Raw genomic sequence first — 24,160 nt, 5'->3', positions numbered from 1 at the left:
TCCAACCCTCACTTATCAATGTAGATTCTGGTATGATGGAATACAGGACATGATTCCTTAAAGTGATCTCGGCACAAAGTCTATGGTAGGCATATGTTACAGAAGCCATATGGTAGGCATATGTTACAGAAGCCGTATGGTAGGCATATGTTACAGAAGCCGTATGGTAGGCAAATGTTACAGAAGCCGTATGGTAGGCATATGTTACAGAAGCCGTATGGTAGGCATATGTTACAGAAGCCGTATGGTAGGCATATGTTACAGAAGCCGTATGGTAGGCATATGTTACAGAAGCCGTATGGTAGGCATATGTTACAGAAGACATATGGTAGGCATATGTTACAGAAGACGTATGGTAGGCATATGTTACAGAAGCCGTATGGTAGGCTAGTGTTACAGAAGCCGTATGGTAGGCTAGTGTTACAGAAGCCGTATGGTAGGCATATGTTACAGAAGCCATATGGTAGGCATATGTTACAGAAGCCGTATGGTAGGCATATGTTACAGAAGCCGTATGGTAGGCCTATATTACAGAAGACGTATGGTAGGCTAGTGTTACAGAAGCCGTATGGTAGGCATATGTTACAGAAGACGTATGGTAGGCATATGTTACAGAAGACGTATGGTAGGCATATGTTACAGAAGCCGTATGGTAGGCATATGTTACAGAAGCCGTATGGTAGGCATATGTTACAGAAGACGTATGGTAGGCATATGTTACAGAAGCCGTATGGTAGGCTAGTGTTACAGAAGCCGTATGGTAGGCTAGTGTTACAGAAGCCGTATGGTAGGCATATTTTACAGAAGCCGTATGGTAGGCATATGGTAGGCATATGTTACAGAAGCCGTATGGTAGGCATATGTTACAGAAGCCGTATGGTAGGCTAGTGTTACGGAAGCCGTATGGTAGGCTAGTGTTACGGAAGCCGTATGGTAGACATATGTTACAGAAGCCGTATGGTAGGCATATGTTACAGAAGCCGTATGGTAGGCATATGTTACAGAAGCCGTATGGTAGGCCTATATTACAGAAGACGTATGGTAGGCATATGTTACAGAAGCCGTATGGTAGGCATATGTTACAGAAGCCGTATGGTAGGCATATGTTACAGAAGACGTATGGTAGGCATATGTTACAGAAGCCGTATAGTAGGCTAGTGTTACAGAAGCCGTATGGTAGGCTAGTGTTACAGAAGCCGTATGGTAGGCATATGTTACAGAAGACGTATGGTAGGCATATGTTACAGAAGCCGTATGGTAGGCATATGTTACAGAAGCCGTATGGTAGGCATATGTTACAGAAGCCGTATGGTAGGCATATGTTACAGAAGCCGTATGGTAGGCTAGTGTTACGGAAGCCGTATGGTAGGCTAGTGTTACGGAAGCCGTATGGTAGGCTAGTGTTACAGAAGCCGTATGGTAGGCATATGTTACAGAAGCCGTATGGTAGGCATATGTTACAGAAGCCGTATGGTAGGCCTATATTACAGAAGACGTATGGTAGGCATATGTTACAGAAGCCGTATGGTAGGCATATGTTACAGAAGCCGTATGGTAGGCATATGTTACAGAAGCCGTATAGTAGGCATATGTTACAGAAGACGTATGGTAGGCATATGTTACAGAAGCCGTATGGTAGGCTAGTGTTACAGAAGCCGTATGGTAGGCTAGTGTTACAGAAGCCGTATGGTAGGCTAGTGTTACAGAAGCCGTATGGTAGGCATATGTTACAGAAGACGTATGGTAGGCATATGTTACAGAAGACGTATGGTAGGCATATGTTACAGAAGACGTATGGTAGGCTAGTGTTACAGAAGCCGTATGGTAGGCTAGTGTTACAGAAGCCGTATGGGGATTCCGGGTCGGAACAAGCCCTCAGTACCTCATTCCTTTCATAACAGACGTTGACAACGGGCACCGGATGGTCAGAATCTGTGGCCTGCCTGATTGCTGTCGCTGGGTCGCTCGCTGCCTTTGTTTTGAGTCTATGGTCTGCCTGGCACATGAATTACAGGTCGCCACGATATAGCTGAAATGTCGCTGAATGTGGCGCAGTACTCACCCTCTGACTGACTCACTGACTCACTGACTCACTCCCTCACAGGACAACAGTTACTATCACACAAGCCTAATATAAAGAGAGACTAAGGAAAGAGACCCCTGGGTCCCGTCCAACAAAGCGATCTCAGCGCTAAGACGATCGTAACTCCCATAGTTTAACATAGACGTGTACCACATCCTTAACGCAAAGATCACTTTACAGAACGGGGCCCTTGTGCACTCTTACCGGGTTCCTGAAGCACTGTTCCACCTTAAACGACTCAATGTCTGCTATAACTTCTCCATCAGATCTGATGCGATAAACCAATAGAGTTGCTTCCGGGGCCATGGCGCAGGACACGTTCACGTAGACGTTGATGTTAGGGACATCAGGTGCAAACCGCTTGGCAGAAGAACCTGTGAACAAAATTCAGTTCCAATCCATGGCGCGTCACGTGTACTGTGAGGCAATAATAACGCACATCAAATACGAAAAATGGCATTCATTTTATATCATGTGAAAAACGTCAAACAACGCGGGGTCTGTACAATCACAGGCCCAGTGACAGTCTTGGGCAGCGATGGAGTTTGAAGTCTGCAGGGCGTGAATAAACAGAGACGATGGACCAGAGCGTGTGGCGCTGCTGTCCAATGGAACCGCAAAGCTTCAGCAAGCTCTACACCATAGATTAGAGGGTTCATTTCACATCGAAAAGGGCGACACAAATGCTCCATTGGAATCATATGTGGTGTTTGGGAAGGCAATTGCAAGACGGTCAAATGGTTTTTCATTGTGTCGTCCAGCATTGGGTCTCGTACTCTCATGACAGGTCGTTGAGCCTTGATTCATGGGACAATAAGACGTCTCCAACCCAGAGTTTCATCCGCTACTGTCGTTCGATGTCGTGCAGGTCGGTGTTAATGTCTCAAGGTCATTCCACGGAGAGGTCGACGACACCGTAAACCCCAGTGCAGCAAGACGACGTCGCACGGTTCTGTCACTGATGAGTTGTCGACTCATGAAGCTTTTACAGAGGTGACTCTATCTGTTCTGAATATTACAGTGTGGAGCAACTCTTTGATGACTGATTCCACCATTCAGCATGTCTATATCTTGGTTCCTCTGATCATTCGTTAGACGTGACATTTCAATTGAGGCCTCACAGCTTAGGCAACCTGTGGTTTTCGAGGGCATGGATACACACACAAAGTGTTTAACGCCTGCTCATCATTTCGATGCTTTGTCATTTGGCCGCGTTCAGACTCAAAATCCTATCAAACACATCCAATCAACCCCCATTACATACGCCAGTTATGTTCGATGTATAAATATACATTCACCACATCACCCACGGTGTGAAAAAGCATTTATGAATCAAATCATTTATTGATAACTTTGGAATATTCATTTCAACAAGAAAATACTGAATAATATATTTCAATAACCACGGTGCATATTTGTAAAGTATAACCTCTGAAAGACTAACTCACTCAAATCGAAATGTAACTTTAGACGCTTTACATGCATGATCATGACAAAATACATAGGGCCTTCCATCGACACCCGCTTGTCTCGAACTACGGGTAACTAGGATACCTTGGATAGTCCCAAATAGACACCTGGAACATAGTTAGGGACCCCAGAATGTTTACAGTGACTATTCCGGGTTCGATTCCCCACATGGGTGCGATGTGTGAAGCCCATTTCTGGTGTCCTTCGCCGTGATATTGCTGGAATATTGCTAAACGCGGCGTAAAACCATACTCACTCACTCACTCACTCACTCACTTCACCCAAATAGGCATTATCCCTTTTAAGTATGGAGCTGCAGAGTTCACACGACGATTTCTCTCCAGACGAGAGGCATCTGGAGCATCTGGAGCAAAGATGCTTCCAATTCATGTATATTCTCTACAGGAGGCCCCAGTGCCGGTATACGACATCTAAGATGTCCCAAATGTGCCACAGCAGATTCAGATCTGGACTTCTGACGGACCAAGACAGAGCCGCCACAGGCTGGGAACCACGGAAACTGGCGTTGTCATCCGGTTCCAGGATTACGTGTGAGGTTGCCTTTCATGGTAAACAGGTCCAGCTCCTCAGTGACAATGCAGTATGCCTGTGCCTCCAAGCCCTCAGCCGTCCATCCTTCACATTAAGCTGCTTTCGTCAGACCAATGGATTTTCCGCCTGGTTCTCGGACTCAAAGCCCGTCGAACTAAACACCATACCAAACGGAACTTCTGGTGGTCATCTGCCAGGAGGGTTTTTTTATGGCTTTCCTGGACGCCATTCCGTTGCTGTCTAGCGGTTCCTTAAGGTTCTGGTGGACCGAATTCCTGACCATGGAAGATCCTTCACACCATTGGTTTGACATTGTTTTCCTCACCAATCGGCGATCACTGTGTAAGCCAAGCCATTAAGACGCCTGGTAGCTTTGAGGGTCAACTACGTGGAATGAATTCCGATTATTTGCCATCAGAGCGCCTCTAATTTCCTCCTTCGTGCCATATTTATAGGGAATGATTAAACATTGAACGACAGCCGATTTAAATACCGAAAATTGATGCCTGAACATATTGCATTTTGGAGAAGGCTTAAGTGGCATGCTCAAACATGAAAATATAAATTATCCATGCAATAGAAACCAGCCTATGAATTTATATGAATGGACCCCTCAAACACCATACTTGTCAGAATCATCATTGCCATTACACTTGAGACCGCCTCCGTGGTCCAGTGGTAGAACGTCCGCCCGGAGAGCGGAAGGTCCGGACTTTGATCCCCGATCGCGTCATACTAAAAGACGCTTGTTGTTATCCTGTCTGGCGCTCGGCATTAAGGGGCTAAAATAAGGACTGGTCGGCTCAGAGTCGGTATAATTTGTCTGAGAGGGGTATTCATGTTAAACTGCAGCATGGTATATCAGTGTGCTAGCACTATTAATCGGCATCAGTCCGGACTAGTACAAGCATCAGAATCGGCATCACAGCCACAGACACGTGCATGCACCTCGCTATATAAGTGCAATAATCTTGGACGCGACGTTAAACCCCATTCCACACCACCTCACCATTACACTTGATGGTAACATGAACGGTATAATTCATTTTCTCAGCGAGCGCTTACCATTTTTCCAGATGAGAGAGAGTGGTAGAGTGAGTATGGTTTTACGCCGCTTTTACCAATATTCCAGCAATATCACGGCGGGGGACACCAGAAATGGGTTTCACACATTGTACCCATGTCGGGAATCGAACCCGGGTCTTCGGCGTGACGAGCCAACGCTTTAACCACTAGGCTACCCGACCGCCCCTTTTTTCCAGATGAATACTTTGTTGTTTTGTGCACTATATTAAACATACTTAAGTCTCTTACAATATTTCAGGTTCCGGCACCAAGGTTGGCGACTCCGGTAGGTACCATCCGACTGCTTCCTCACTGTGTACTTGTTGTGGCTGTGATGCATTATACGCCCTCTACTCATTACCTGGAATGAAGAGGGAGATGAGAGATTACATCCTCAGCTAACAAAACAGTCTCTTAAATTATTTTCTCTAAATAAATGAACTATAGTTACCTGGGTAACCACCCGGAAAGCTTTTTTCGGTGGATTCGTAAGATATAATACGATTGGTTGAAGACCTGGAGAGATAAGCTTGCTGATAGGTTGAATTTCGATGTAACTATCACTTGGAGAGAACCATTGCGTTGCCTCGAAAGAGAAAGAGCCCCGCGGTGTAGCGTCCGCGTCTGTTAGCTGAAAGTGGAAAGGGTTGGTGACATAAGTTTGATTCAAACACCAACGTCTGAATGTGTACGACTAATTAGAAACCTGATTTGGAACAGAAAGCGTCAATACGGGGTTTCAAATTTAACACCTACGTTCCCTTTATTCATAAAACAGCAGGGTTGTATCCTAATCTGAAACCCCTGGCGTACAAGTCTATAACATCATGGATGCATTCATGTTTGACATGTATTGTCTTATTTGACTAAGCGGGTATGTGTGGGATGTCACTCTATTGTTCAGGTAGCGTTTGTAAGATGCGGAATAGCATTTATGGATGACATCGTCCACAACTACAGAGAAGGCATCGTGTTTATTAACAGGGACTACATCGTCTACGGCTACAGAGAACACATCGTGTAGTGTTACAGGGACGACATCGTCTACGGCTACAGAGAAGACATCGAGTATTGTTACAGGGACGACATCGTTACGGCTCCAGGAAAGACATCGGGTATAGTTCCAGGGACGACATCGTCTACGGCTACAGAGAAGACATCGGGTAGTGTTACATGGACGACATCGTCTACGGCTACAGAGAAGACATCGAGTATTGTTACAGGGACGACATCGTCTACAGCTTCAGAGAAGAAATGGTGTTTAGTTACAGGGACGACATCGTCTACGGCTACAGAGAAGACATCGGGTATAGTTACAGGGACGACATCGGGTATAGTTAAAGGGACGACATCGTCTACGGCTACAGAGAAGACATCGGGTATAGTTACAGGGACGACATCGTCTACGGCTACAGAGAAGACATCGAGTATTGTTACAGGGACGACATCGTTACGGCTCCAGGAAAGACATCGGGTATAGTTCCAGGGACGACATCGTCTACGGCTACAGAGAAGACATCGTGTAGTGTTACATGGACGACATCGTCTACGGCTACAGAGAAGACATCGAGTATTGTTACAGGGACGACATCGTCTACAGCTTCAGAGAAGAAATGGTGTTTAGTTACAGGGACGACATCGTCTACGGCTACAGAGAAGACATCGGGTATAGTTACAGGGACGACATCGGGTATAGTTAAAGGGACGACATCGTCTACGGCTACAGAGAAGACATCGGGTATAGTTACAGGGACGACATCGTCTACAGCTACAGAGAAGACATCGGGTATAGTTACAGGGACGACATCGTCTACAGCTACAGGGAAGACATCGGGTATAGTTACAGGGACGACATCGTCTACGGCTACAGGGAAGACATCGGGTATAGTTACAGGGACGACATCGTCTACGGCTACAGAGAAGACACCGGGTATAGTTCCAGGGACGACATCGTCTACGGCTACAGAGAAGACATCGGGTATAGTTCCAGGGACGACATCGTCTACGGCTACAGAGAAGACATCGTGTATAGTAACAGGGACGACATCCCCTACGGCTTCAGAGAAGACATCGTGTAATGTTACAAGGACGACATCGTCTACGGCTACAGAGAAGACATCGTGTATAGTAACAGGGACGACATCCTCTACGGCTATAGAGAAGACATCGTGTAGTGTTACAGGGACGACATCCCCTACGGCTTCAGAGAAGACATCGTGTAGTGTTACAAGGACGACATCGTCTACGACTACAGAGAAGACATCGAGTATATCTCAACTTCTATTCTTTAACACACCCTTAATTGTAGCCCTGATGCCGCTTTGTGGAACAATACATACAACGTTATACAAACCACAAATTTTATCTTCGGTTTCTCTGTGCCAACTCGAGGGAAGAAATAAGTAGCAAAGCCTTTTTTGTCAGTGAGGATCTTCTTATCAAACCCAATCTCTGCACAGGTCAGTGTCATGATGTGACCAGCCGCCGGGATACCGTCCTGGGCGTTGGTGACGAGAGCCTGGAACGGCAATATCAACATTGTTAGACGACGTCACCACTGCATTTGGGGGTGAAGCCACACATAATCCGGTTTTTGTGCTGTAAGTATACACGCGGGGTGCTGGATACACTGAAGGTTGTATGGACATGCTGAATGCGGCATTAGTAAATCAAAAGACGACAGGCGGATTTATGAGTAAGTGAGTGGGTGAGTTGGGTTTAACGCCGCTTTTAACAGTATTACAGTTATATCGCGGCGTGTCAGCCTAATGTGGGAGGAAATCCCGAAGTGATGCAGGTCTCAGACGTTTACCACTTCGGTGAAACCCACGAGCACGGGTATGGTGCTGACAAACCTAGAAACATAATTGGGGCGAACGGGATTCGAACCCACAATCATAGATTTCTGGCGTGCCCAAGGGACGCAAATCTGCACAGCGAATCGCGGCGCCTAGACGACTGGGCCACCCGTGCCCCCCGGATTTATGAAGTAATGTTTAATTCAAATTTGATCCAGGGTAAAATAAAATCTTCTGCAACAAATTGCTATATTTTCAATGGAGTGAGTGAGATGGGTTTTTCGCTGCTTTTAGCACTAATCCACGTTACAGTAGAGGACACCAGAAATGGGCTTTACATATTGTACCCATGTGGGGAATCGAACCCGGGTTTTCGGTGTGACGGGCGAACACTTTAACCACTAGGCTATCACACCACTCTTATTCATGATCAGTGGAAGAGCATGAAAACCGTAGAGACACAAGATTCTGATTGTATTCTGTATAGGTTTAAAGTCTATATGCTACCCCTTCATCAGGTGAATAACCTACAATGGTTGCTGAAAACATACACATGGTATATATTCTACAGAAGCTTGTATGCTTACGCACTGCAAGTAACCTCTTCTCTGTTGTATGTGGCGGATTTATGTGATAACATTTTGCCAATGTGATGGCCATGTTTTGAATAGACTGGCAATAAGATGATAATATTGTGTTTTAAAGAAACGACTTAATCGCCGAAACCTCGATAGAACGGACCCTGTGAATACGAAACATCCGTATACAGACAACTATTTGATTGAAACGTTCATATTATTAACTAGAAATTGCTAAGTACTCGTGATTTCTTAAGGTGTGATAAGTGCCCCGACCCGTGAAGTTCCGGGTAAGAATAGGTCTTCAGCACCCCATGCTTGCCGTAAAAGGCGACTATACTTGTCGTAAGATGCGACTAACCCATCGGGTGGTCAGGCTCGCTGACTTGGATGGTGCATGTCATCGATCCAAATTGTGTGGATTGATGCTCATGATATCAATCACTGGATTGTCTGGTCCAGACTCGATTATTTACAGACCGCCGTCATATAGCTGGAATATTGCTGAGTGTGGCGTTAAACAACCAACCAACCAACCAACCAACCCTCTTGACCCACGGGATTTGAACAGTTTAATGTCAAGAAGAACTTCACTTTGTTCATTTCAACGCATTATGTTTGGGATTTACAACAAAACGAAAGAATAAGTAAATATAAGTTATTGATAAAACATTATAATGCTGATTGGAGAGGTTTTTAGGAACGTTATTCTAATATTAATTTTTAGCATTTTGTGTCATTTTTTAGCAAGGTCTCGGTCTTAAGCATAAGTGGAGTGGAGTGAGTATGGTTTTACGCCGATTTTAGCAATATTCCAGCAATATCACGGTGGGGGACACCAGAAATGGGCATCACACATAGTACCTATGTCGGGAATCGAACCCGGTCTTCGGCGTGACGAGCGAACGTTTTAACCACTAGGCTACCCGACCGCCCCTCTTAAGTATAAGCTGATAGGTAAAGACTAAGGGGGAAAAAATCATAACTTGCTCTTAATTACTTTTTCTCTTCATGTTCGAAAACCTTTGTCAATCATTTTCGCCATATTTATGCACGCGATCATTTTAGTAGTAAGTTGTAGTCAGAAGCCAAGACTGAAAAGTTTTCCTTAATAGACTCTGCTTTTGGATTACTTATGAATATTGAAAGCGTTTTGTCGCTTATATTTCAAATTTGACTTTTCAAGTGGGGCATCATCCTTTCTATTCCGGACGTTTTGACGTCCGGACTGACAGGGTTTGACTGTAGGGGACACGACATAATATAACTTTCATTCGTGGACGATATAATGGTGGTATGTCGATCATGCACAGATGTGTTTTTTACCCTGTATTCAAATGGCAGCTGTGGCTTGAAGTACTTCCTTGTGTGGGAACCGACGTCAGCGTGTATGGAGAAGGTAGTAATGGTTGGACCTTCTTTTGTCTGGTTGACCATCAGGCCTGGTGGACACAAACACAGAGACCGGTTACACTGATGTCAGAAAATGTATTACTAAATACCACATGGCAGATCAGTAACGCACATACAAAACAATAAAGCACACATCAATACCCTATTTTTTAATATTCTTAATATTATTGAGTGAATGATGCGTTATGTCTCAAGCAGAAACGTCGGGGCGGTCGGGTAGCCTGGTGGTCGGGTAGCCTGGTGGTCGGGTAGCCTGGCGGTCGGGTAGCCTGGTGGTCGGGTAGCCTGGTGGTCGGGTAGCCTAGTGGTTAAAGCGTTCGATCGTCATCGGGTTCGATTCCCGACATGGGTACAATGTGTGAAGCCCATTTCTGGTGTCCCCCGCCGTGATATTGCTGGAACATTGCTAAAGGCGGCGTAAAACCATACTCACTCACTCACTCACTCATGACGGTGGATGAGATAACCCAGTGACTGAGATCATGAGCATGGATCCACACAGCTGGTCACGCATTGCTACCACCAGACAATTTTCTTGTCGGCTCCTACAAAGATTGGACTGGGTGCTCATTCTGCGCTTTACTATACATGGAGTGAACTTTTTGTCAATGCTGAATTTGAATTCATTAGATGTTTCATAGTTTACTCAGGCGGAGAACTATCGTTTGTCAAAGAAGAAAACAAACATAATTTTGTGTGGCTCTTGTGAACTCTTCGGCGCGTGATAACGGAGAAACGTACCAGTTGCTTCTTCTAATACAGCGGCGAATGTGCTGATTTTGAGTGAGTTGTAGCGCCTCTGGTATTGTGGTCTCAAAAAGGCGGCATCAAATGAATAGGTAAAGCAACCAGTCATCTGAAAATAATTTATTCAAATAATACAGTAATGTTGATCCGACTTTACCATACATCAATATTGGGGATGATGGTGGTTCAATATGATTTGACGAATAGCGTTCACTTGGGTTTAACACAAAAGTTAACTTCTATCATTTGTACTATGATCTCGCTCAAGGCGTTCCAATATCTGACCACCCACAGTGGTGTACATGACTAGTCGTTCCAATATCTGACCACCCACAGTGGTGTACATGACTAGTCGTTCCAATATCTGACCACCCACAGTGGTGTACATGACTAGTCGTACCCATATCTGACCACCCACAGTGGTGTACATGACTAGTCGTTCCTATATCTGACCACCCACAGTGGTGTACATGACTAGTCGTTCCTATATCTGACCACCCACAGTGGTGTACATGACTAGTCGTTCCTATATCTGACCACCCACAGTGGTGTACATGACTAGTCGTACCTATATCTGACCACCCACAGTGGTGTACATGACTAGTCGTTCCTATATCTGACCACCCACAGTGGTGCACATGACAAGTCGTTCCTATATCTGACCACGCACAGTGGTGTACATGACTAGTCATTCCTATATCTGACCACCCACAGTGGTGTACATGACTAGTCGTTCCTATATTTGACCACCTACAGTGGTGCACATGACAAGTCGTTCCTATATCTGACCATGCACAGTTGTGCACCTGACTAGTTGTTCCTATATCTGCCCATGAACAGTGTACATGACTAGTCGTTCCAATATCTGACCACCCACAGTGGTTTACATGACTAGTCGTACCTATATCTGACCACCCACAGTGGTGTACATGACTTGTCGTTCCTATAGCTGACCACGCACAGTGGTGTACATGACTATAGGGATTAAGCATGACACGCCTGAGATGCTCACCTCCCCATGTATGACGGCACATGGTCTCGTGCTCGTGCTGTACGTCTGATAGGAATCCGTGACGCACGTTTCCACCATGACCTTGCCCTTCACGGGTTGGCCGTATGTATACCTGAAAGCAGTAGGTATATCGATACAAACTGGTATACACGACGTTGACAGTACTATATATCTAACACCCTCTAGCCGTTATACCACAGTATTATATAGCTAACACTCTCTGGCCGTTATACCACAGTATTATATAGCTAACACTCTCTGGCCGTTATACCACAGTATTATATAGCTAACGCACTCTGGCCGTTATACCACAGTATTATATAGCTAACACTCTCTGGCCGTTATACCACAGTATTATATAGCTAACGCTCTCTGGCCGTTATGTCACAGTATTATATAGCTAACACTCTCTGGCCGTTATACCACAGTATTATATAGCTAACACTCTCTGGCCGTTATACCACAGTATTATATAGCTAACACCCTCTGGCCGTTATACCACAGTATTATATAACTAACACCCTCTGGCCGTTATACCACAGTATTATATAGCTAACACCCTCTGGCCGTAATACCACAGTATTATATAGCTAACACCCTCTGGCCGTTACACCACAGTATGATATAACTAACACCCTCTGGCCGTTATACCACAGTATTATATAACTAACATCCTCTGGCCGTTATACCACAGTACGATATAACTAACACACCATCTGCCCTTTACACCAAAGTATGATATAACTAACACACCATCTGGCCGTTATACCACAGTACGATATAACTAACACACCATCTGCCCTTTATACCACAGTATTATATAACTAACTCACCATCTGGCCTTTATACAACCGTATAATATAAAGAACACATCACCTGGCCGTTATACCACAGTATTATATAGCTAACACCATCTGGCCGTTATACCACAGTACGATATAACTAACTCACCATCTGGCCTTTATACAACCGTATAATATAAAGAACACATCACCTGGCCGTTATACCTAAGTATTATATAACTAACACACCATCTGACCGTTATACCACAGTATGATACAACTAACACATCACCTAGCCGTTATACCACCGTATTATATGACAAACACACCAACTGGTCGATATACCACCGTGTTATATAACGGACACATCACCTGGCCGGTACACCACAGTATGATATAACTAACACTATCTAGCGGCTATACCACCATATTATATAACGAACACATCACCTTGCCGTTATGCCACAGTACGATATGACTAACAGACTATCTATCCTTTATGCCACAGTTTTCTTTTAATCCTTCTGTTACCTATTCCATTGTTTCTTACTTCTGATCTCATGGGATAGCATAGCCCGACAGCGTTGCTTTGTAAGGTGTATATCCACAGAAGGGGACCGACCGACCTACGAAACCATATCCCTTTTTTTTTCAAACTATGAGGCCGAATATCAAATGATCGGTCCTCAAACACTCACTTGCAGCAAACCTCTCCCGTTATGGTTTCCGTCTTGTCGTCAACTCGCTTTGGGGGAGACAGCGTCATCACAAACTTGGGTAGCACTGTCAGAATATACAAATAGACCATAAGGGTGTAACTACTACTGTACGTTTAGGGCACCTTCCTAAGCTTCCCAGGGGCGGTCGGGTAGCCTAGTGGTTAAGGCGTTAGCTCGTCACGACGAAGACCCGGGTTCGATTCCCGACATGGGTACAATGTGTGAAGCCCATTTTTGGTGTCCCCCGCTGTGATATTGCTGGAATATTGCTAAAAGCGGCGTAGAACAAAACTCACTCATTCACTCACTCACTCCTAAGCTTCCCAACTCATCCTTAATCCTTCACATCCACCCTCAACCCATCGCAACATCCACACGGCAAACCCTCCAGTTTCCGCAGTTGTTTGGAAGGGTCCGTATGTTCGAGTAACATTAACAAACGAGTACTACCGTATTCGGATACTTTAAACATGGCTCGCGTCTGGCTGCCTCCCGTCTCCACCATTATCATCCAGTCTCCGAGCAGTGGCTCCGCCGCCAGCTGGAACTCCAGGGTCAGCATCCCTGAGGATGAGAGGGACAGACAAATAGAAACACTTCAACACTTAGTCAAACTTCCAACAAATACAGGGGCGGTCGGGGTAGCCTAGTGGTTAAAGCGTTCGCGTGACGCCGAAGACCCGGGTTCGATTCCCGACATGTGTACAATGTGTGAAGCCCTTTTCTGGTGTCCCCCGCAGTGATATTGCTGGAATATTGCTAAAATCGGCGTAAAACCATACTCACTCCACTCCACTTATGCTTAAGACCGAGACCTTGCTAAAAAATGACACAAAATGCTAAAAATTAATATTAGAATAACGTTCCTAAAAAACTCTCAAATCAGCATTATAATGTTTTTATCAGCATTATAACATTGCTAAAAGCTGCGTAAAACAATACTCACTCACACTCAAACAAATAAACAAGCACAAAACGTGTCATTAAGGTTTTCATATTGCTTCTATAATAGTTTCAAACTAATTATCATAAAACATAGATGGAATATATGAATACCCGGAAATCAGTAAGTCAACATTTTCACCACTGAAGCAACAGATACATGAAAAAATAGCTAACACAATAAGATTAAATGTTCATCTGTGATGGAAGGTAATAAGCTGACCTGTTAACAAGTTCACCTACCCACAATGTGCACAAGAACATACCGTTTCCGTTTTCAAGATCTCGCCATTGCTTCATGATGACGTCACTCGGTGTTATTATACGAACAACAGAAATCTGCAAATAACATGAAAATGCTCAAAGACAAAATAGGGGGGGGGGGGGGGGGGGGGGAGAGAGAGAGAGAGAGAGAGAGGGGGGGGGGTGACCTGAAGAGATACATATATCTGCATTCTATATGATATAACAGATGTAGGGGACTTACATTTGATACCCCTACACAGGGCACTAATGGCCGCCCTAAGTAGTTGGGATACCTACCTTGTCCAAGACAGGCATTAAATCGGAGTCGATGGTCATGATCCGGAATCTCACTGCAAAATAGATATCAGGGTTGTTTTATGCTGAAACATACCAGCTATCACCAACGGTTAAAGGTACTGATGGAGTGGATTGCATTGTGTAAAACTGCTGTGATTATTGTTTTAATGTCACGTGTCTAGTATATAGATTCGCAATCTAAATTCTCGGCATGAAGTTCTGTGTGGATTATGTTCGTAAATAAGGAGCACACGTATTCGCACTGAAATAGCTAATCATGACATCTGAGAATTGGACAGCTCATCGCTGTTGGAACATGCATTGGGTTTAGGCTATTGTCTCCCACATACATACGTTTATGTACATAGCAATTAGAGCAGAGGTACAGAAGCTCACCCTTCTCTATTTCTCAGTGACAAAAACTTGAGTAGTGAGGATGTGCAAAACCAGTTCATTTTGATTACGAAGGAGTCTTGGCGCCAAGACGATCGTAACTCTATATCTTTATCACTGTATTTATAGACTATCGATCTCTAAGATCGTGGGAGAATGTAGTTTCGGGGCTAACCGACAGTGAGCCGGATGGAGTGATGGACGATCCATATCATAATCTCATCCATGTCAAGACGAGTTGAAATCGCTTGCTTACATGAACACAAACGACAAGTTTGAAACCAGACACGTCAGATCCCTATGCCATCCATACAATTGAACCACATCGCTACACCGGATTCCTCCATACCTCCGTGGTCTAGTAGTTGAGCGTCCGGTGTTCGATCCCCGGCCGCCTCACACCAAAAAATGTTAAAAGATGGTACTTGTTGTTACCCTGTCTGGCGCTCGGCATTAAGGGGATAAAACAAGAACTGGTCGGCTCGGAGTCAGTATACTGTGCCTGAGTCTGAGTTTTCATGCAATTTCATTAAAATCAGATCTAAGTTCTCGCTGGCGCTAAGATCTGAGGACATCCCATCATGGGTCACGTCAGAACGACCTTTCGCAAACTTTTACCGACCACTGAAACAACTAACAAGAAATCGACATCAGCCAATTAGAAAGCAGCTTTCTCGAGTTATACGGCATTCGTTTCAACCTGGCGACTTCCATTTCAGACTACGCTTGAAAAATATGTTGACACAGTTCTCTATAAAAATTTTGAAAACTGAACAAACGAACATTCCGGAATGTCTAATATATGGTTGCGATAGTATGGCTGTGCTTCTCACGTACTGTGCAACGCCTCCTCCGTTCAAATGCTTATCCCACGGAAGCGAGAGATAGACGACAATTTTGACGGAATCAGTCGTATGGGCCGTAACTGTCTTTCGGAATACCCCGTGTCAACCTTTTCGAGGTTGCATGATTAGAAAAGACATTCCGATTGCCCCTTTCATGATCTGGTAAGCGACGCTTTGATTGGTCGGATGAAAGGTCGTTCTGATTTAAGGAGATTGGGTTTTCATGTTAAACTGATGACAGGGTATCTCAGTGGGTTAGCGTTATAAAATCGGCATCAGTTGGGACTCGTACAAGCAGTCACACACACGTGCATGCACGTCGCTATATAAGTGCAATAATCTTGGACGCGATGTTGAAACCCTATTTCACCCCACCTCTGCACCATACCTTACCTAGCTGTCCAGGCTTGTAGATTGGTTTGTCCGAGTGTATATAGGTTGTTCGCTGGGGGGCTGTCGTTGTGAAGTAGAAGGAACTGTGTATAAGTACTCCTCCAGGTCCGACCATGCTCAAAACTAGCTTGTTTGGCGCTCGCGCCACTTCGGTGGGTATGGTAAAGGTGATACACCCGCCTTTGCCTGTACAATAGAGTGTGTGAGTGAGTGAGTATGGTTTTACGCCGCTTTTAGCAATATTCAAGCAATATTACGGCGGGGGACACCAGAAATGGGCTTCACAGATTGTACCCATGTCGGAAATCGAACCCGGGTCTCTGGCGTGACGATAGAACGCTTTAACCACCAGGCTACCCAACCGCCCCGCCTGTACAATAGAGTGAGTGACTTGGGTTTAATGCTGTACCTGACCAGGGCCCACTTGCACAAAACGATCTTAGCGCTAAGACTATTGTAAGCCTATGCTAAAGTATGGGAGTTACGATGATCTTAGCGCTAAGATCGCTTTGTGCGAGTGGACCCAGTAGTGCGATTATATCACATGCCAGCATTACGTGGAGGGCATTCCAAGGTCATGCAGGTCACCTTGGGAAACCACCAGCACGTGCATGAGGCTAACCGACCAAGTATCATAATCGGCTGAATCTTGGATGGTAGGATCCCTCGTCAAGTGGATCCGCATTCCTCGCAGGCAACCAGTCGAACCACGTGGACATGAAGTGTTCAGTAGAGCTGGATCATTAGCGACGAGGAGATATAACGTGATACCATTATACCCGTCATGTACAAGATGGACTGGTTCCTCGTCAGAATGGGGTTGAGCTGGCCACAATCACAGTACTTGCAGGGGGCACGGGTGGCCAAGTCGTCTAAGGCGCAGCGATTCGCTGTGCAGAGTTGCGTCCCTTCGACACGCCAGAAACCTATGATTGTGGGTTCGAATCCCGGTTCGCCCCGATTATGTATCTAGGTTCGTCAGCACCATACCCGTGCTCGTGGGTTTCACCGAAGTGGTAAACGTCTGAGACCTGCATCACTTCGGACCTTCCTCCCACATTAAGCTGACACGCCGTGATTTGGCTGGAATACTGTTAAAAGCGGAGTTAAACCCAACTCACTCACTCACAGTATTTGCAGTATTTGTGACTACAATGAGTCATACCATGACTTCGCCACCAGGTCACGGCGGCGTGGAATCCACCGGGTAACCTCGAAGCAGGCTGTTTGATTTGGTAATCGGACTTCATCTCACAGCTGAAAGTTGATTGAGAGTCCCTCACCTTTCCTGTATTTCTGTCCCCGGTAGAAGTATCTGTTGCCGGAGGACTCCAGGGTGTAGTACACGTCCATACGGTTGTACTTGTACAGTGTCAGACAGATCTTCTGTTGTTTCCCCACCTCCATCTCCTTGGGCATCATCAGCAGGTAACTCCTAATAGCAGAGAGTAAATGAATACCTAGAACATCATCACCTACCCGCGACCGTGCGTTTCATCAGGGGGTGGGGAGCTTAGCTTAATGCTGTACCTGACCAGGGCCGACTTGCACAAAACGATCTTAGCGCAAAGATTATTGTAAGCCTATGTTAAAGTATGGGAGTTACGATGATCTTAGCTTAGACTGTTGCTACCGTTGCCAACAGCATCTTTCCCCTTCATATGTGCATTAATGAGTAAACTTGGATTTAGTTTTAGATTAATCTATTGGTAAAACAGAAACCAGTCTTTAGGCAAAGTGGGCGGGTGAGTGAATTTTGTTTAACGCCGCTATGTTCCAGTTATATTACGTGTCAGCTAAATGTGGGAGGAAAGCCTAAAGTGATGCAGGCCTCAGACGTTTGTGAAACCCACGAGCACGGGTATGGTGTTGACAAACCTAGAAACATAATCGTGGTGAATCAGAACTCGAACCCAGGACCATAAATTTGTGGCGTGTCCAAGGGACAGCGACTTTCGGCAGCGCCTTGGACGACTGGGCCCCCCGTGCCCCAAGATGTACAGGATGACACATTATTTTGGACCCACAACACGGGATTTTCTTTCAGTCCACAATGAACGATCAATTTTGAAACAAATTCAATCCTGAGGCAAATCGTGAACAAATGTTTTTTTACATTTGTAATTTTTCAGTCCTGGGTCAATTTCGTTTCAATACTTCATGAAACAAATTACGTTTTTCATTAAAAGCATACGATAGTGTCCCATGGGTAAATCTTAACGTCACAGAGAGAGTAAGCTTCGGCGGAGGGTCGCACCGTGAGACCTTGTCAATAGTCGGTAACTCTCGGTAACAACGGAAGGTCTGGGGTTCGATACCCGGCCGCATCATACCAAAAGACGTTAAAGATGGTTCTTGTTATTACCCTGCCTGGTGCTCAGCATTAAAGGGATAAAACAAGACCTGGTCGGCTCGGAGTCAGTATAGTGTGTCTGTAGTCATGTTAAACTACGTCGTAGTATCTCAGTGGGCTAGCAATAGAAAATCGACATTAGTCCGGACTAGTGCAAGCAGCCACACACACGCACACACACGTGTATCCATAATAATCTGCTGTTATAATGGCAATAATCTTGAACGCGATGTTAAAGCCCATTCCATCTCACCACCACACGACCTCGGTAACAGAGATGAAACCGTCTGGGTTATGCCACATAAACAGAAAACGTTAGATCAAATAACGATCATAGCGTTACATAATTTATTAAGTAAGTTGATTAAACCAAGTGAGAATATTTTCTGAGATAATTTTTGTATGAATGGTAACAAAGAATTCTTACAGAATACATCTATGTGTGAAGATTTGTGTTATATATGAACTGCATAAGCATTATTAAAAGCATCATATCATAATTATTAACCGAGATTCTTGTCATGATGTATAGAGTTAAGACAACGATACTGACGTCTACTTAAGACGTTCCGGGCGCCGGATGTAAGGAGGGGAGAGACAGAAGAGACAGGACTGGCGGATCTGTTGACAACCTCCACGCTTGCTGCTTGAATCTCAAACAGTGTGGCTTACGGACTTTATATGGCGAAAGGTCCTTTAAATTCATGTTCACAAAAGAAAAACGCCGCTGGCAATCCACACAAAGCTTATAATCCATATATTAGAATGCTTCACCCAAAAAATGTAAACACTGAAATAGGTATGGCTCAAACTAAATATACAATTTTCCAGATGGGCTTCTGTTATAAGACTGTCGTCCTTGGGGCGGTTGGGTAGCCTAGTGGTTAAAGCATTCGCTCGTCACGACGAAGACCCGGGTTCGATTCCCGACATGGGTACAATGTGTGAAGCCTATTTCTGGTGTCCCCCGCCGTGATATTGCTGGAATATTGTTAAATGCGGCGTAAAACCATACTCACTCACTCACTGTCGTCCTTGACATCTGATTCTGGATAAGCGATGTCAGTAACCGATAAATACACTGCAGGAACCATGTAGGCGGTGTTTTACTAAAGACGCTTCATCGAGCACAGTTTAAAGTGAAAGTGTCTCGTGGACCAGACCATGAACAGAATAGCATACGTCTTAGTATACCTGGATGTATCTAGTGTGTTATATGGTCAGGGCATATACAGGGTATCATGCATCTTTATACATCTGTAAGTATCTAGTGGGATATGGTGCCTCTTACTGTATATCTGTACGTATCTAGTTGGTTGAGCGGTAAACCGGATATCGTTCTTCTCTGTATTTATTTGAAATTGTAGTTGGTTGGACGGTAAACGGTATATCGTTCTTCTCTGTATTTATTTGAATATGTAGTTGGTTGGACGGTAAACGGGATATCATTCTTCTCTGTATTTATTTCAATATGTAGTTGGTTTAGCGGTAAACGGGATATCGTTCTTCTCTGTATTTATTTGAATATGTAGTTGGTTGGACGGTAAACGGGATATCGTTCTTCTCTGTATTTATTTGAATATGTAGTTGGTTGGACGGTAAACGGGATATCGTTCTTCTCTGTATTTATTTGAATATGTAGTTGCTTGAGCCATAACAGGGATATCGTTCCTTTCTGTATTTATTTAAAAATCTAGTTGGTTGGGTCATAACAGGGATATCGTTCCTTTCTGTCGTTATTAATATACCAAGTTGGTTAGGTGGTAAAGGGGATACAGGTCTGCTCTGTATTTATTTAAGTATCTAGTTGGTAAGGCCATAAGCGGGATATTATTCCTTTTTGTATATAAACTGAGGAGCATCAGAAACTATACATCTCAGTTTATGTTATCATATATTTGATTTTCAGTTGACAGTTAGCGATTGTATATTAACAAGTTAACTGTACTAGCGCGTAGTTCAGCAACAGAAGAATACGTCTACATAGTTTTTATTTTGTAAATATAATTTCACTTTAAAAATTTAACATTCAAAAACGTTTGCATAACACACAACATCTGAAGGGTATCTTAGACACCTTATCTTTGAAAACCAATAAAGGAACATTTTTCGGCACAGATTTACATTTCAAACATGGTAGGGGTCATGTGGTTGCTAATTCATTTTTTACCCCACTCTTCACTGAACCAGTTTGGTTGCATACAAAATTACCCAACCTCAGATTACTTTTTACAAACTGTTGCGGGAAGGAATGAGGGATGCTTAAATAGACACAATCAAATATAATAACAGTCCTTTCAGTTTCAATTGCAGAAAAAATACAAAGTCGGTATACTTTCTATTGCCCCTCAGTTTAATTAAATGTCATTAGTTTGTCATATGAACATAACCGATAACTTTCATAATACACTTTATAATCTGCAACACCAGTCATACATGGTGCGTCCCAAAGTATACTAATCAAAAGAAGTTAAAGAACACCTGATTTTTTTTAGGACTGCAGCTACTCTGTCAATGAGATTACCTATAGTCATATGAAAAAAACAGATGTTCTTTAATTAAGTGTTTGGGTTTTTTTTGAGTAAAATATATTTCATTCACATGAATAAGTAAAATGAAACGGCTTCATTGATTTGACACTTATTGACTGGCCTAGCTGAACCACGATGTGACTGTCCCCAGCAATATATGTTGATCGTAAGAGGTAACCAAATGGCGCGCTTGGTTAGGCTCCATGGCTTGGTTGCGTGTGTCATCGTGCCCAGATAGATAGCATCGACATGCTCATGATATCAACCACTGACTTATACTGTCCATACTCGCTTATTTACAGATATCGGTGAACGTCTGAAAAGAAGCAACTCACCCGTTATTGTTACCCAGGGATGGAACCACTACAGCAGCAGCGATGAAGAGGAGTGCTGCCAACATGGTGATGGAAAGAAAGCTTCACAGTCCACACTTCCTAATGCAACATTCAAAGGCCGACAAGATGTTGTAAATAAGATGGAGCTGTTATCTGCATGCGTATCTCTGTCCTAAGGTACCGAAATGTCTTGAAATGTCCTGCTCCTCGCTTCCAAACTCAGGCAGTGCCAGACAGGACTGCTGGACTGGACTGTCCGGCACAGCTGACCTGCTCTTAACTCGGGTAGAGCTCGACTGGACTACTGGGTATGCCCAATACTTCCAGACTGCCCATCTAGTGTGCATGTCCTTGGTCTTGATGTAGTGGGAGGAAGTAGTGAAGTAGGTAAGTAGATAACTTCCCTTCAATGAGGCTACTGCCTGGCTATGACACCAGGGACGACTGATAATGAATGGTTATCTTGAAGGATGACTAGGTTCTAGGTATTGTGCACTCTCAGCATGTTTAAATACAGTCATAATGATAACACTTTACCTATGTAGTAATATATAATACCTATAATAATTTTGTTTTGCAGAGTTTGATTCAAAAGTACTTATCTAAGACAAATGGACGATTGTATTGTTTATCTGTTGATTTTTAAAAAAAGTCTTTGGTCGTGTTAATCGTAAACTGTTGTGGTATATTTTGTTAAGAAAAGGTATACATGGTAGAGTTCTTGGGGTAATTAAAGATATGTACTCCAAAGTTACAACAGCCGTTAAGTTATCTAATTATGAAATTACATGAATCTTTGATACTTTAAGGGGGGCACCGGTGGCCCAGTCGTCTAAGGCGCCGCGATTCGCTGTGCGGAGTTGCGTCCCTTAGGCACGCCAGAAACCTATGATTGTGGGTTCGAATCCCGGTTCGCCCCGATTATGTTTCTAGGTTTGTCAGCACCATACCCGTGCTCGTGGGTTTCACCGAAGTGGTAAACGTCTGAGACCTGCATCACTTCGGGCTTTCCTCCCACATTAAGCTGACACGCCGTGATATGACTGGAACACTGTTAAAAGCGGCGTTAAACCAAACTCACTCACTCACTCACTGATACTTTAAGTGGTGTCAGACAGGGATATCCATTGAGTCCCCTGTTGTTTTCTTTATTTATTGTTGAGCTAGAACTTATGTTGCAATCTTCAGGGCAGAGAGATATTTTTGTTGGACGGGACTTTGTTGATATTTTGTTGTTATTATATGCAGATGACTTATGTTTATTTGATGACAGCGTTATTGGTCTATAGAGAAAGATTGATAAACATTTTGCCTGAAATGGGGATTGCAAGTAAACTTGGATAAAACCGAAATTTTTCAGGAATGGTGGCAAACTTACAAATACAGAGAATTGGAAATTGGGAAACATTAATATTAAAGTTTCGACTTATTACAGCTACCTGGGTTTAATATTTTCAAACCGTTTGTGTTGGACTTCGGGCGTCAATACCCTGGTGAATAAGGCCAATAAAGCTCTCTTTGCATTGAAGCAAATAAGAATTCGTTTTAAGAATATCCTATCTCAGCCTTATTTAAGATTTTTGATATGCAAATAAAACCCATATTGTTGTACTCGTCGGAAGTGTGGGGTTTTAACAAAATGCCAGCAGTTGAAAAATTTCATGTGAAATTTTGTAAGTTTGTTTTGGGTGTTGGAAATCATGTAACAAGTGCAGCAGTGTTAGGAGATTGTGGTAGATATGGATTGTATGTTGATTACCATAAAAGGTGTATCAAATATTGGTTACATTTATTATATTTACCTAATACTAGATACCCAAAGCAATGTTATCTCTAGATGATGCTGGTCGCATTACATGGGTCACATGTGTTAAAGAAATGTTATTTGATTATGGATTGGGATTTGTTTGGATTTCGCAAGAAGTTGGTGATTGTAAAATATTTATTGATACCTTTGTACAAAGACTAAAAGATTGTTATCAACAAGAATGGTATAGTAAAGTTTGTGAATCTCGTAAATTAATATTCTATAAAGAATTTAAGTTACTTTTGAACGTTGAATTCTATTGAACAAATTCATCTAGCCAACGTTATAGACATATTATTTTTCTGTTACGATCTGGTGAGCTATCCTTGATGAAAAATGTTGGTAGACGCTGTGGTGTGGAATATTATCAAAGACTTTGTAATTATTGTGACATGCAAGCTGAAGAAGATGAATTCCATTTCATGTTAGTATGTCCATATTATAAGCATTTAAGAAACAGATATTTCCCAAAATATTATTGTCATAACCCATGTTTAAGAAAATTGTACTCTCTAGTGTCATGCAATAAGCAATTGATGTTGATTAATTGTTGTGCAAAGTTTATATACAACTCTCTGTTTGTTAGACAAAACGCACATCTGTCTCAAAAATGATTTTTGTAATTTATTGTACGTGGGCCAATGGCCTTTCTTCTGAAATAAACTTTGATTTGATTTACCTGTGTAGTACCCTAGATCAAGTGAGTGAGTTGGGTTTAACGCCGCTTTAAACAGTATTCCAGTTATATCGCGGCGTGGCAACTTAATGTGGTAGGAAAGCCCGAAGCGATGCAGGTCTC

At 43.5% G+C, this 24,160-nt stretch overlaps 1 protein-coding gene across 1 annotated transcript in view; it reads right to left on the bottom strand.

Annotated features, from left to right (window-relative positions):
* The window catches only part of LOC139473959 (alpha-2-macroglobulin-like protein 1), a 54,128-nt gene extending 32,241 nt beyond the window's left edge, over nucleotides 1-21,887 (bottom strand). The window contains exons 1-14 of the mRNA XM_071256814.1: nucleotides 21,555-21,887; nucleotides 17,619-17,770; nucleotides 16,336-16,521; nucleotides 14,705-14,757; nucleotides 14,428-14,500; nucleotides 13,670-13,783; nucleotides 13,199-13,283; nucleotides 11,719-11,830; nucleotides 10,701-10,815; nucleotides 9,873-9,988; nucleotides 7,524-7,688; nucleotides 5,622-5,801; nucleotides 5,420-5,531; nucleotides 2,288-2,457 (exon numbers count right to left, since the gene is read on the bottom strand). Of these exons, the coding sequence (XP_071112915.1) occupies nucleotides 2,288-2,457; nucleotides 5,420-5,531; nucleotides 5,622-5,801; nucleotides 7,524-7,688; nucleotides 9,873-9,988; nucleotides 10,701-10,815; nucleotides 11,719-11,830; nucleotides 13,199-13,283; nucleotides 13,670-13,783; nucleotides 14,428-14,500; nucleotides 14,705-14,757; nucleotides 16,336-16,521; nucleotides 17,619-17,770; nucleotides 21,555-21,619 (1,698 nt within the window). The 5' untranslated portion in view covers nucleotides 21,620-21,887. The remainder of the gene's footprint in view (nucleotides 1-2,287; nucleotides 2,458-5,419; nucleotides 5,532-5,621; nucleotides 5,802-7,523; nucleotides 7,689-9,872; nucleotides 9,989-10,700; nucleotides 10,816-11,718; nucleotides 11,831-13,198; nucleotides 13,284-13,669; nucleotides 13,784-14,427; nucleotides 14,501-14,704; nucleotides 14,758-16,335; nucleotides 16,522-17,618; nucleotides 17,771-21,554) is intronic.
* Between the last annotated feature and the right edge of the window lie 2,273 nt (nucleotides 21,888-24,160).

This window comes from Haliotis cracherodii, unplaced genomic scaffold, assembly GCF_022045235.1.
Source record: "Haliotis cracherodii isolate W230 unplaced genomic scaffold, xgHalCrac1.p SCAF_1, whole genome shotgun sequence".
Lineage (NCBI taxonomy): Eukaryota > Metazoa > Mollusca > Gastropoda > Lepetellida > Haliotidae > Haliotis > Haliotis cracherodii.
The sequence above is the reverse complement of the archived record's forward strand: the minus strand, read 5'-3'. Positions and strand labels throughout refer to the sequence as shown.